This window comes from Chlorocebus sabaeus, chromosome 21 (assembly GCF_047675955.1).
Source record: "Chlorocebus sabaeus isolate Y175 chromosome 21, mChlSab1.0.hap1, whole genome shotgun sequence".
NCBI classification, from domain to species: domain Eukaryota; kingdom Metazoa; phylum Chordata; class Mammalia; order Primates; family Cercopithecidae; genus Chlorocebus; species Chlorocebus sabaeus.
Genome location: NC_132924.1, coordinates 72,849,319 through 72,863,367, shown reverse-complemented (window position 1 = coordinate 72,863,367; position 14,049 = coordinate 72,849,319). Strand labels below are relative to the sequence as shown.

Genomic DNA, 14,049 nt, shown 5'->3' with positions numbered 1-14,049 from the left:
GGGAGTGTTTTGAGGATATTGCAAATGAATAATTATCCTGATGGGAGATGGGATATAAGTTGCACAAGGAGAGACATTAGCACATGTGGGGCATGACAGAAAGAGAAAAGGCATATGGTTGGTAGATGGAAGGTCTCTGTGGGACTGAAGTATTGATGGTAATAATGTAACAGAGGGTGAGATGAAAACGTCTGAAGTGGTGGTCAGAAAGTAGGGTGGCCATGTTTTTTCCTTTGTTCCATAACTGTTTTAGTCTGTTCTTATGCTGCTAATAAAGACATACCAAAGACTGGGTAATTTATAAAGGAAAGAGGTTTAATTGTCTCACAGTTCAGCATGGCTAGGGAGGCCTCACAATCAGGGTAGAAGGCAAAGGAGGCGCAAAGTCATGTCTTACATGGCAGCAGGCAAGAAAGCTTGTGCAGGAAAACTCCTACCTATAAAACCATTAGCTCTCATGAGACTTATTCACTCAGGAGAACAGTATGGGGGAATTTGACCTCATGATTCAATTATCTCCACCTGGTCCCACCCTTGACGTATGGGGATTACAATTCAACCTGAGATTTAGATGCGGGCACAGTGAAACCATATCAATAGTAATCCTTTTTTCCTCAGTTGAATAATATTTGAGAAGAGTTACAAGTGAAATGAAACAAATTCCATACCTACCTCTTCAACTACCATCCCGTGTGTCAACCCCTCTCCATGGTTAAGGTTCTTGAAAAAGTCTCCTTATTCAGCTTCTGCATTCTCCATGTTTATTTCTTAATTCCATATGGTAAGGCTCCCATTCACAACATAGCAAGGCAAAATTGTGTTTGCTACAGTTTTCAACACTACCTTGAAGCCAGCTAAAAAAGTCTACTTCTTTTGATTTATGATATCTCTTCAGTCATTTGTATCTCTCATTCCTACAGTACATATCCCCAATTTCTTCAATTATTCCTTATGACATAGTTTGTAGCTACTTTGAATCCTGAGGCTCTCAGCTAGATGTGTTCTAATTTGTCTCTTAACATATGTCTCTAACTCTCTTAACATATAATGTTCAGTATTATTCAGAAATAAGAAGAAATGAAGTACTGGTGGATGCTACATGGACGAACCCTGAAAACTTTATGCTAACTGAAGGCAGCCAGTGACGAAATACTATATACTATATGATTCCTTTTTTATAAAATGTCAGAATAGGCAAATCAAAAGAGACAGAAATTAGATTAGTGGTTTTCTAGGACTGGGGAAAGATAAAGGATTGGGGATAATGGCTAAGGATTGCAGAGCTTCTTTTTGTGGTGATGAAAATATTCTACAATTGATTGTAATCATGCTTGCACAACTCTGTGAATATACTGAAAGTCACTGAAGTGCATACTTTAGGTGAATTCTACGGCATATGACTTATATCTCAAAAAAGCTTGAACCTGGGAGACAAGGTTGCAGTGAGCTGAGATCGTGCCACTGTACTCCAGCCTGGGCAACAAGAGTGAAACTCTGAAGTAGAGTGCTTTAACCTCTATAATTTCAATTTCACTCTGTATAAAATAGATAAATAAATAATATCTGCTCTACCTCCTCCTTGACAAGGTTGTTGAATCATATTTTGCAACATCATAATTATGTAAGTTATTAGCTTGAGTGACTCTCACCACCTCACATTTGGATTACTAACACATTTCACTTGCTGGTAACCCGTTCGTTTTGCATGTAGTGGTAAGAGGGTTTTTTTTATTTTTTTGTTTTTTAACATGTATTACCCAACTCAGGAAAGAATTCACATTAGTATCCACTTAGTACTAGTACTAAGTACCCACTGTACTAGCACTTAGTACCCACTGTATCAAGTCCAACTCTTCACCTTAGCATTTAAAGCTGTCTTCCAACTTTGTCCCACACATCCCATCATTCTTTACACCAACTTTGTCCCACACATCCTATCATTCTTCACAGTCAAACTACTTACAATTATAAAATAATTGTTTTCTCTTTCATGTATCTTGCATATTAACTGTTTAGCTGGTTACTCCCCTCAAACAAAATATACTCTACTATGGCCTGAATGTCTCCAAAGCCCTAACCCACAATACGATGGTATTTGGAGTTGGAACGTTTGGGAGGTAATTAGATTTGGATGAGGTCTTTAGAGTGGGGCCTTTAAGATGGGGCTTTATAAGAAGAGGAGAGACCAGAATGCTTTCAAGCTCTCTCTCGCTCTTGCTCTGCCACGTGAGGACACAGCAAGAAAGAGGCCATCTGCAAGGCCACAGCAGAATCCTCACTGAGGAACTGAATCAACTGGCACCTTAATCTTAGATTTACCAGCCTCCAGAACAGTGAGAAATATATTCCTATTGTTTCAGCCACTCAGGTTATGGTATTTTTAGGGCAGCCTGAATTAATACATACTTCTTTAAACTCCCCACCAATATCCTGTTATCACCTCCTTCAAACATTTTTTTCAAAACTTTCTTATCTTAGAATTTTCCCCCATACTGATCAGTTCATTACTCTGCATCCTCTTAGGAATTTTGTTACATATAAATCTAATTTGCTGTTCTTATTCATTTATGTATTACATTTTAAATCACCTATTTGACTAACTTCAAAGGACAGAAGTAACGTCACCTATTTGACAAACTTCTGTTACACCTTCATTTCTCCAAAACATAAGTTTTGTAGTAATTTCTACCAATATTCAGCCACCACTGCTTCTTTTTTTGCTGAAACTGTTGGTTCCACGCTCTGGTACAAACTTAATAGGAAAGACTCACCATAAAAGATAATCAAGAATGGCTAACACACAGTATGTTGAAATTTAATTTCCTTAAGTTTAATTCCAGAGTTCTGATACACATTAGCATTTAGAGTGCCAAGAATTACAGTGTAGAAGGTAAGTACATTTAAAGATTGTTCCTTTTTGTTGTTATATTACAAAAGATTATAGTTGAGGCAGATCTTGAAATTGCATCTTATCAGCCCAGCAGGTGGTGTGACTCCCATAGAACAGGAAAGGACATGTCCCATAAGGAGGTAACTCAGAGTCTCTGCTAGCTCACAAGCGTGGTCTCAGTGACCTACTCGAAAGCTATTCTGCTTGTATCATCAGTTCAGCCTCACCTTGGAAAACTCAAGCGCAGTTTTCTCAAATGATTTTTAGATAATAAGATTTCCAGATGAAAACCAGGGAGCATTTCCCAATTTTTAATACATCAAGGAAGATGTTTTTCCTTGCTACCAGTCCCATTTTCTAATCAGTTAACGCTTCCTGTGATATCTGTAGGGGAAAGGTGTAGTGCAATTGACAGGGAGAGATGAGATCTTAAGCCTCTGCTCATTCATTGGGTGCTGAGTAGTAATGCCTCCTGCAGGCCACAGGAACTTATCTCCGGCCGATCAGTTACAGCTGGAAGGATGGGGCCATAGCATCATAAATGCACTCCTCATTTTATGGGCAAAGAAGCTAAGGCCTGTAAAAACGACATGCCCAGTGGTACAGGAGTTACAAACACGGTAATAAATATTGGCTCAAAATTTGGCATGGAAGCTTATGTGCTGCTCTAGAGGAGATCTGCTATGATGTGGAGATTGGCTTGTTGTGGGTGTGTTTTATTGCTCTTATTTAAAAGTACTTTTTGATTATTTGTCTCCCATTTTTTTAGGTTACAAGGAAATCCTTCAAAATGAGTTCTTGTGAAAAACCTGAGAATGGAAGGAAGGAGGGAGGGATAGGAAGAAGGAAAGAGAAGCAAAAGGTAGGAAGAAAGTTGACCTTGTTGCCCTTTCCTAGTCTCCTTCCCCGACTTTCCTGTTCTCCACTGTGCCCATCTCTGGTTTCACCAGGCTCCATTCCTTCCCCAGCTCCCTCTTTCCCACGGCCCTGAAAGCCAGCCGACAGGGATTTGCATTTTGCAAAGCCTTGCGTGGCTGCCGGCGCTGGGCATGCTCAAACGCCCAGAACTGGCTTTTTTCGGCAACTTTGGCAGCTCTCCCACCCCTACCCGAAGGGGCAGGTACGCACAGCTCCCTCGGTGTGAGTAAACGGAAAGAAATTACCCCACTCCCGCCCAGGGCAGAAGGACACAGGCCCGCGGGGCAGTGTTGCGCTCCGGGGACGCTGCCAGGGGGCGCCGGGCCCTCGGGGGTGTCGCGGCGCCGCGGTAGGGGGCCGGGGGGCGCGCGCGCCCCTCCGAGGGGGCGCTGTCCAAGGGCACGTGCGCGGGCGCGCGCTCTGGGAGTGGTCGCGGGGTGGTGGGAGGGGCGGGCAGGGGCGGGGCCGCGGCGGCGCGCGGAGGCCGAGCTCGGCTGGGCTTGGCGAGGCTGCGGCGCGGCCACCGGCGGGAGGGCAGCTGCCACTGTACCCAGAGCTTCAAAACCCCAAACCGGGGACTTGGGGGCGCTGAGCCGCACCGAGAAGCAGAGCCTGGCCGTGAGGAACAGCCGCGCGTTGCTGTCTGCCCCTCTGCGGACGGCGTCTCTCTCGACTCCGCTTAGGAAGTGGTGGGGGTGGCGTGGCCCCCGTCGGGAGGCGTTCGAACGCCCGCTCGGAGAGAGAAAGGATTCCCCTGTGCTTGGAGCCCGCACTGGGGCGCGGAGGGAGCGGCGGCAGGCTCTCGCTCTCGGCAACATGGGCTGCACGCTGAGCGCCGAGGACAAGGCGGCGGTGGAGCGGAGTAAGATGATCGACCGCAACCTCCGCGAGGACGGCGAGAAGGCGGCGCGCGAGGTCAAGCTGCTGCTGCTTGGTAAGGGCGGCCGGGTCGGGGACCCCGGGTCGGCGGGGGACCGGGCGCGGCGCTCCGCGGTGACCGCTGCGCGGCCCTCGGCGTTTGGAAACCCGGAGGGAAGGGGAAGAAGCGCCCGAGGAGGCTTCCGAGCGGGAGCTGGGTCAGGCGGTGCGGAGCCGAGGCGGGTCCTTCTCTCCGGGTGCCCGGCCTCCCTCCGCCCCGGCGGGCGAGGACTCCCCGTGGTGGGGCGGGCGCGTCACTTCTCTCGGATGCCTTCGGCGACCCAGCAAAGAGCCCAGGCGCGAGTCCGAGGCGGCGGGTCCTGTGGAAACCCTTTGCTTTGAAGTTTAGCTCAGCCTTACAAAGACGAAGGGGCATTCGTGGCTAGAAAATAACCACCACCCCCACCGTCCCCAGCCCCCTCCCGGAAAACCCTTCTTCGTGTGAGGTGTGGGTTGTGTTTCGACTGTGGTTTTCTCATGCCCAGAGTGCCACGTTTGGTGAAATCAGTGCACCTTTTGTGGGGTCTCTGAGATGGAGCTGAAATGTCTTTCCTGTTAACTTCCTATGGCGACTCCTTAAGTGGTCAAGGAGCATCGATTACATTCCGCCTGCGCTGGGGAAAGGCTGCGCTGGATGCTTGATTTTTCTTGCTGTAGGGGCATGGAAGCCACCCAAGTGGGGTTGGGAAGCTTTGCTTTAGTAGTAGGCAAGGCAGACTCTCGAGTGGTGAAAACTGCTGTGAAAGGAGCGAGAGGGTCACGCCAGACAACACGGTTCTCCCTCCGCTGCCACCGTTTCTGATGAATGAGATTTGCCAGGTACACGCAAGGTTTTTATTTGTTCTTCGCACTGTTCTGTTCGTGAAACGCTACGTAGAGGTCTTTTCCAAATGTTTGACGGGGAAGAAAATGAAAAAGAGTAAACCAGGGTTTTCATTGAGGGAAGCAGTAGGAAAATAGTCACAGGTTAAGATTTGTGAGTTAGGGTTTTCTTTTGTTTGCATGTTTTCTTCTCACACTTTAGGTATTTAGATGAAAAATTTCTCAGAATCTTCATTTGCATTTCCAAGGACTGCTTTTATTTTTATACCAGTTATAATAAAAAAGAAATGTTGCACAAACCTGTTTTCAGTAAGCTTCTGTTTCATTGGTTTAATGACTGCAGAAAAAATGGTGGTTTTTTTTTCTCCATTACTAGTAGGCTTGGGAGCAGCAAAGTTGGCATGACTAAAAGTAATAATGATCTGAGTCATTTTGCAAGTAAACTGTGAAATAACTTTGCATTTTAAAGACCTGCGTGGCTTTTTTCACCCTCTCGCCCCCAACATAAGTCTTTCTCAGTTAATGCTGTTGCCTAAGTTTTTACATTAATAAGAAATACTGTGTTTTGAGGAGGTTACTGTATCTGCTTCTCTTGTGAATTGAATGTGAGATAGATATGAAATAAAAGGATTAAAAAGTTTTTTTTCTTGCAGTTTTTGCTCTCCTGGTGTGATACGTTGTTTCAGTGTATTTCTGTGTGACTCTTAGTTTGAGCCAGCCATCCACCATGTTTAAAGCAATTGAGAAATGAATCATCTGGTCGTGGTGTTTTGTCCTTTAATTAGGTGACTGTTAGGGATGGACTAGAATAAAGGTCCCAGGAGGAGGCTTTTGCTTGTGTTCAGAAGAGATCAGTGTGTCTTAACCTTAGCACGGTTGGCATTTGGGGCCGGGAAATTCTCTGTTGTGCAGGTTGTTTTTGTGCATTGTAGGATGTTCAGCAGCATCTTTGGCCTCCACTCATTAGATGGTAGTAGCAACCCCCCAACCTATGAGCTCCAAAAGCTTTTCCACATATTGCTAGAAGTCCTCTGGGGGCAAAATACAGCCTTAGTTAAGGACCACTGTTCTAGATTAACACTTAAATATAATTGAAGGTATAATATAGAATCAGAAGGTGAGTCTTTATAGTCTTCATAGTGAGTTCGGAGAGAGATGTAGCAGAGGCCTTATTTTCACGAGAAATTATGGAATTCTTATTTGTTTTGTTTTTGTTTTTGTTTTTTTTTTTTGAGACGGAGTCTTGCTCTGTCGCCCAGGCTGGAGTGCAGTGGCCCAATCTCGGCTCACAACAACCTTCACCTCCTGGTTCGAGCCATTCTCCTGCCTCAGCCTCCCGAGTAGCTGGAACTATGGGTGCGTGCCACCATGCCTGGCTAATTTTGTGTTTTTAGTAGAGACCGGGTTTCCCCATGTTGGCCAGGCTGACCTCAGGTGATCCACCCGCCTCGGCCTCCCAAAGTCCTGGGATTACAGGCGTGAGCCACCTCGCCTGACCAGAATTCTTATTTCGTTTAACCAGTACTGGCACCATTAGAAGTACTTCAGAATGATTTTTAGCAATCTCTAGGTGACTGAATTCTTTCGGCTGTCTTTTCTAGCTTTGGTCTTTTGCTTTTCCCTACCTCTTTGGAAATCCTGGCTGTCCTCCTGGCCCAGCACTCTGCTCTGTCTTATCCCCGGTCTACTCTACCCTTTTGCCCAGAGTTCCAGCACCCTAGTCCTGTAAACAGAATGCTGGCTTACTTATTCCAGAAATTCAATTCTTGGAATGTTTCAAGACATTGTTTTCCTAATTTGACTTTAGTAGTGAATTGTGACCCTTGGTCTTTTTTGAATCCTTAAAGCATATGTATAAGCAGCTCAATGAAATAATTCCATGTAAAACACAGCAACAGAATCAACTAGAAATGTAAAAACGTTTCTAGGTAACGTATAACCAGTATCACAGCCATTTACATCAGATCTTGTTCCTTTTCACTTATTCTGTTTTTCTCATCAAATGATGTTTTTTAAATTTAAGGCATAAAAGCTCTAACGTACGTTAAAGACAGTCTGTAAATATATTGTATTTTTTTCTTAAGGAATGTATTGTCATTTTAGACAGTGGGGCTGAGTAATTTAGATATGAGACTTGCACACTGTTAGTAAAGATTTTGGCACTGAGTGTCTATATGATTTAAATCAGAAGTATTTCAATATACTGAGCAGTGAACTAGGCCTTAAAAAAAGAGGACCTAATCTAATCATTGGCACTAAGGAAATTAGGCCAGAGTTTGGGTTGTTTGTCTTTTTGGTTTAGTTTTTATGCTTATTAGGATGACAATACTTAATACAGAAACTTATTTTGAAGAAGTAAGTAATAATGAAATTTTTTTTAATATAATAATGTCTACTTGTTGAGGAAATTATTTTTTATTATATCTTTGAGAATGTTTTAATTTATCATCCTTCTAAGGGCAGTAAGATTAAGCTTATGCTTTATTTCAGTAGGTAACTGTAGTGTACTACTGGTACTTACTAAATGTTTTATGTGTTTTGAGAACATAAGAGATGATATACAAATAAATGATCATCAATTAATTTTCTCTTCCAAAGCTTTGAGCAGTATTCTCCTTTATTCCACCTCACTATCCTTCCTTCCGCTCCACTCACCCTCATATACAAAATTCGACACCCTTATCTCCTCCTTTAGCTTGGTTTAAATATTCCAGGTTTAGGAGAAAATGAGCTGAGGGATTGGATTTCTTCTGTTTGGTGGATATTTTTATATTGCTACCACCTGCCAGCTCTTTGGGATGCTGCATCTTTAATCTTCACTCCTTTTGAACTTGCCCTGTGACTTCCCCTAGTTGAGAAATTTTGGCATTGCAGGGCTTTTGATTTTTCATTGCTTTGACTTTCTTAGAATTGGTTTAGGATCTTAGATATCAGAAAGCCCATTTCCTTGAATAAATGGACCCGGTATTTCAGTATGGGTTGTGTGCTTCTCTCTCATGGTGTACCTTATATTAGCAGTTATTTTAATAAGAAGCCACAGGTGGTTTAAGAGTGTGTTTTGGAATTGGTGATTTTTTTCTGTACCTTCCGTTTTTCATTTTCATATTCATAGTTCAATTCCTTCTTTGCCTCTGGCAGCCTAATTCCAGTAGGCTTTCCTGCTTCTTGTCTTTCTCTCTAGCCTGTTCTTTCTACTGTAGGTATCATGCTGCTTCCTTGCTCAAAAACCTTTGTTGACTTTTCCGTTTCCTGCAGAATAAAATCTTTTAGACTTGGCTTCCCTCTACCCTTATACTTTTTCCTTAGGGCACCCTTCTCCTCCAAACAGAAACTGTTGGCATATGTTAAAGCATATTTGCACTTGATTTCTGATGGTGGTTAGCCTTCTGCCCAGCCTGTTTTCCTACTGCTGTGAGCACTTTAAAGACAGAATTTTTGTAGGTTTTCTTTGAATTCGTAACAACCCTTCTATTTTATCATGTGTAAAATGACTTCTTAATTATGTAAAATTATCTTGCTGGAATATAAACTTTTTGCTCTGCTGTTTTCATTATCAATGAGAGCAAATAACTGCCCAGCCAAATTATGTAAACAAAAAAGGAATAGTAAATTATGTGATGACCACAGTGAACACATGGCATCTAAAATCAAATTGTTTGGTTTAAGATTTTTTTTACATATTTATAAGAGCTTTTCACAGTCATTATATTTGATAAATTAAAGTTGTGAAAATGATAATGGATATTCATTGGAGGAGGGTCTGCTATGTTGCAATTACGGGATTTTGCCCTGCAATTTTTTTTTTTTTTTGTAAAGGTAGATCTCATTTTCTGATTTTTATTTTTGGCCCCAATTTCTGATGCATAAAAAGTATGACTCTTGTTGAATGTCTCAGTGATAGGAAATATGCCTGTCTTACAGAATTTAATGGATGTTATTTAAACCTGAAAAAGACTGCTGTAATTTTTTAAACAAAAATTGTGTATTCAATCACAACCTTAATTTTTAATTGTAATAAATTTCTAACTGCCTTGGAAAATTCTATGTACAACAAATTCACATGGGAAGACCTGAGTGTATTTGAGTGTATTTGCAGATTTCTTGGTCACATGTTCTGGCATGCCGTTAACCAATGTATGACTCCCCAGAGTATGACACGGTGAAGTTCAGATCCCAGACTCCATTTGAGTCTCATGAACTAAGGTCAGCGCTACCTAATGTTTTAGTGCTCGGACTGCTTTCTGTCCTAACTTGTTAGTGCCAATTAAAAACCTTAATGGAAATAGGGCAGAAATAATTTTAAAATGAATGTTCATTACCATAAATGTAGTGACTTAACGCAAAATTTATTGTCATACAGTTGTGGAGGTTAGAAGTCCAAGAAGGGTTTTCACTGGGCTAAAGTCAGGTTGTCCATAGGGCTTCTTTTCTTCTGGAGATTCTAGAGGAGAATCCATTCCCTTGCCTTTTTCAACCTCTTCAGAGGCTGCCTGCTTTCATTGGCTCATGGTGCCTTCTCCATCTCAAAGCCAGCAATAGCTGGTGGAGTCTTTCTCATGTAGCGTCACTCTCCTGCCTCCACTTTTCACTTGGAAGGAGCTTTGTAATTACATTGGGCCCACCCACATAATCCAAGTTAATAGCCCCATCTCAAGATCACATCTGCAAAATTCATTTTGCCCTGTGAGGTGACATATTCACAGGTTTTGTGGATTGGGACATATTTATCTTTGGGGACCATTATTTTGCCGAGCACAGTCAGTCCTCTGGCTCCCAGAGGTTGGTGTCCATCCTGCATGCAAAATGCATTCACCCTCTCCCAACATCTCCGAAAGTCTCAACCCAATACAGCCACAACTGACTGCAGAATCTCAACTAGGCTCTTGATCTAACTCAGGAATGGGTGAGATTCTGGATTTAATCCATACTGGGACAAAATTCCTATCTGTTTGTGGACCTGTGAAACTAGCAAACAAGTTATCTGCTCCCAGAATATGGTGAGTCAGTTATCATTAAATGGAAAGAAAAAAGGAGTCACGAGTTTTGAGCGCTTTCAAAACTCCTTTAGGTTTCAAGGGCTGGGGATAGTTCTCTGTGACTCTTTGCTGCACCCTCTGGGTACTGAACTTCTCCACTCTTGGGAGTCATCCTTCTTTTCTAATCAAGGGTGGTAGCACTTGTATGCTGCTTATTACTTTTATCAGCCTGTTTCTTGCCTGTGGAATTATGATGGTCTGACAACATTATTTCATTTCATATTCTTTTACTTCACTTTTTTCCTCTCCCGTTTTACTGTAACCAGCAAGAAAAAACAAAAACAAGAATCCGGCCACATCTTCAATACTTTGCTTGGAAATCTCTTCATCTTAGTGTCCAGGTTCATAGCTTATAAGGTCTGCTTTCAATATAACTGCTGGACTTAATTCAGCTAAGCTTTCTGCCAGTATATAACAAGGATCCTCCTTCCTCTAGTTTCTAATAACATGTTTCACCTTTCTTCCCCTCCAAGTCATCAGCAGCAGCAGATTTAAGGTCCATGCATCTAGCAATGGTGTGTTCACGATAATTCACATGTTTTCTAAGATGATAATGTTTCATCTACCAGGCTCCTCACTTCCTTCTGAGCCCACACTGGGAGAGACATTAACATCGTATTTCTACTAACGGTATGTCAAGGCCACCTAGACTTTTTCTGTTATGCTTCTCAAAATTCTTTCAGCCTCTGCCCGTTGCTCATTTCTGCATTTTTAGGTGTTATAGCAGCACCACACTTCCCATTATCTTCATTGATATATATAACTTTTAAGAGTGCAAAATGATTGTAATTTTACATTCTCCCGTCCCTCATAATTTATGTGACTATCATGGTAACACTAAAAGCACCAGTTTCTAACATGTCATATGGAACCCATGGTGTTACTCAGGTCGTAACGTGAAAGAATAAAGCTCTTCTTTGTCTTTTCTTCATTGATGTTTTTCCTGATCATCCAGTCTAAATTAGTCTTCCTTCCTCTCCCTTCCTAATAATATTGAAATCATCTTGTACTTTTATTTTTTATTGTCTGTTGCCTTTCTCTATGGCATTGGCCCCATCAGAACATGAATCTTGTCAGACTTATCACCTGATGGGATGGTGCATAGTAGCCATTTCATAATTGTCGGTTAAATGAATTGATAAATTGTTGAATATTAATTTTGACTAGTTTTCTTTTAAAGGGAAAAATTGGTACATATTCTTTGTGCTTTGGGTATTTTGAGTTATCTATCTATCTATCTATCTTGCTGTATTAGAGTAATGAAAACCTACTACATTATTCCTAACAGTTCTAAAAAGCAAATTAATTTTGGGTACCATCTTGTTACGTGATCAAAAAAATATGATTCTTGGTAAATAAGTGGTAGAGTGAAATGTGATTTTCATATTTGTATATTTTGGGAACTTTGTTTTTAACAGTATTGTTGCCTTGCTGCTTCACGTGTTATTTAGATTTTTTCTTAAAATGCATACACTATTGCAATGAGACATTTAATATATACTCACAACTCTATATTTCATGCTGGATGATGTGTATCTAGTAAACCTCAGCTTTCAGGAGCCAGCAGGCTGCTCAGAAGCTCACCACCAGTCTCTTCTTTATGTCTTGCTTGTTCTCATGTGGTGAGAATGGTCACTGGTAACATTTGTAAAGTGTGTTCTATGCTTTTCATGTCCAATTACGCTTTAGCCTTCCCAGATCCTTAAGAGAATTTACGGTCTACTTGGGGAAGTACAATATATACATAAAAATTAAGTCCTCAGAATGTCAAATGGGGAAGAAAAAGAATAAAATAGATACTAGGTAGGGGAGGTGAGTGTCAGTATTGGGACTTCATTGTTGATCTTGCTGGGCGGAGGCGGAGGTAGCCTGCCTCTCAGATACTACTTTGGTTATAAATCTGTCAGTTTCCTTCGTGTATTTCTGAACCTGCTATTTAACCCCGATTGGTTATAAGCTTTGTGTTGTATGGAAACTTATAATTTAGAAGAGACTTTGCTATGTATGAATTTAGTTTTCAAACATTTTCCATGTCTAAGGAATTTTTTTCCCCTCCAAGGTTTATTTAGCTCTGTAGAAAGACTTTCCAGATAGGAAAAGGGAGTCGACTTCGAACTCTGTTGGTAAAAGGTTTCCCATGAGATCTTGGGCAAGTTACCAAATTTTTTAAGCTTTGGTGTTTTCTTCTATAAATGCTGGATAATAAATATATCTGCTTCATAGGGCTAGGGACAAAGTCAGCTAATGCATCTGAAGTACGTAGAATACTACATGGTACATACGTTCTTAATAATTATAGGCTATTATTATAAACACTTTAGAAACTCTCTGGAATCAGCCCTCCCTTGCAGTTTCATCTGTTTATGGTCATAGACATTAAATTCTTTTTATTGGCTTTTCTTAGCAAGGGTGTGTGTGTGTGTGTGTGTGTGTACATGTATATGTATATATAGTGAAGACTTCAAGAAGTATAAATTCAGTTTTAAACATTAGTTTCTAATCCCACCATAACTTCCTTGAGGGACTTGGATTTATCTTAACAGCCTCCTTACTGGGATTAGACCAGGTAAATATCTGTGCTGTGTTAAGAATTCTATAGAGAATGCACTTTAAGTAATCAGAAGACTTTACAAATGTTATAAAAGTAATTTTCTCTTCATTTTATTATTCATTTTTAGAATTAGTGATTTCTTGCAAACTTTTTTTTTTTTTTTTGGAAAATAAAGCTGTTCGTGTAAATTATGAAACATTGAGTTCATTCAAAAGATGGTGCCATTTCTCAGAGGAATTTATGACAACTTTCTGTACTGTTGACTCAAAGAGATTCCAGATAGAACTCCAGGATTATCATGGATTTACTTTTAGGAGAAGCATCTCTTGAAAAGTGGTGGTAACCTTGGTAGAGAAACAGTGAATCATTGAATCTGTGATAGTATTTGTGCCTTTTAACGAATTGTAAAAGGAGTTCCTTAAGACTTACGTCTTGAATTGTATGAAACTCCTCCTGTTACCCTTGCCTCACTAAAGTACAGTCCAGAATTTTTTCTAGTAAGTAATCTGTATTATGTATTTTTCTTGTTTGGGCACATAAATCTTATTTGACAGCTGCTGCTGAAGGCTTATTAATTTTGTTCTTCATAAAAGAAGAACAAAAGAGGGATGGAACTTGTAAGTAAACCTACAATTAAAATCAATATAATGTAGTAGGAGTTAAAAGAAAACTGCCTTCTTATATGGTTCCAAAGTTAATCTAATTCCAAGAATTACATTTATTTCAGTATAGCTTAAAATTGGTCCGTGTGTACCAGCTCACTTACATTTTCACAAACTGAGCACATTAATCAGCAATCAGATCAAGAAATGTATGCAAGGGTTATTTTGTTACTGTAAAAAGTAATGCTGGTCAGTGAAGTTGCTGGGACTATAAGACGGTGCTCCTCTAATTCAAGACCAACACTGTGCACT

At 41.0% G+C, this 14,049-nt stretch overlaps 1 protein-coding gene across 2 annotated transcripts in view; it reads left to right on the top strand.

Annotated features, from left to right (window-relative positions):
• The first annotated feature begins 4,281 nt into the window (after positions 1–4,281).
• Positions 4,282–14,049, top strand: part of GNAI1 (G protein subunit alpha i1) — an 82,662-nt gene continuing 72,894 nt past the window's right edge. The window contains exon 1 of one of the 2 annotated variants that reach the window (XM_007982374.3): positions 4,282–4,742. In XM_007982374.3, the coding sequence (XP_007980565.1) occupies positions 4,625–4,742 (118 nt within the window). In that variant the 5' untranslated portion in view covers positions 4,282–4,624. Of the gene's footprint in view, positions 4,743–5,521; positions 5,546–14,049 lie in introns of those variants that run through there. The other variant, XM_007982375.3, reaches the window with a different exon arrangement.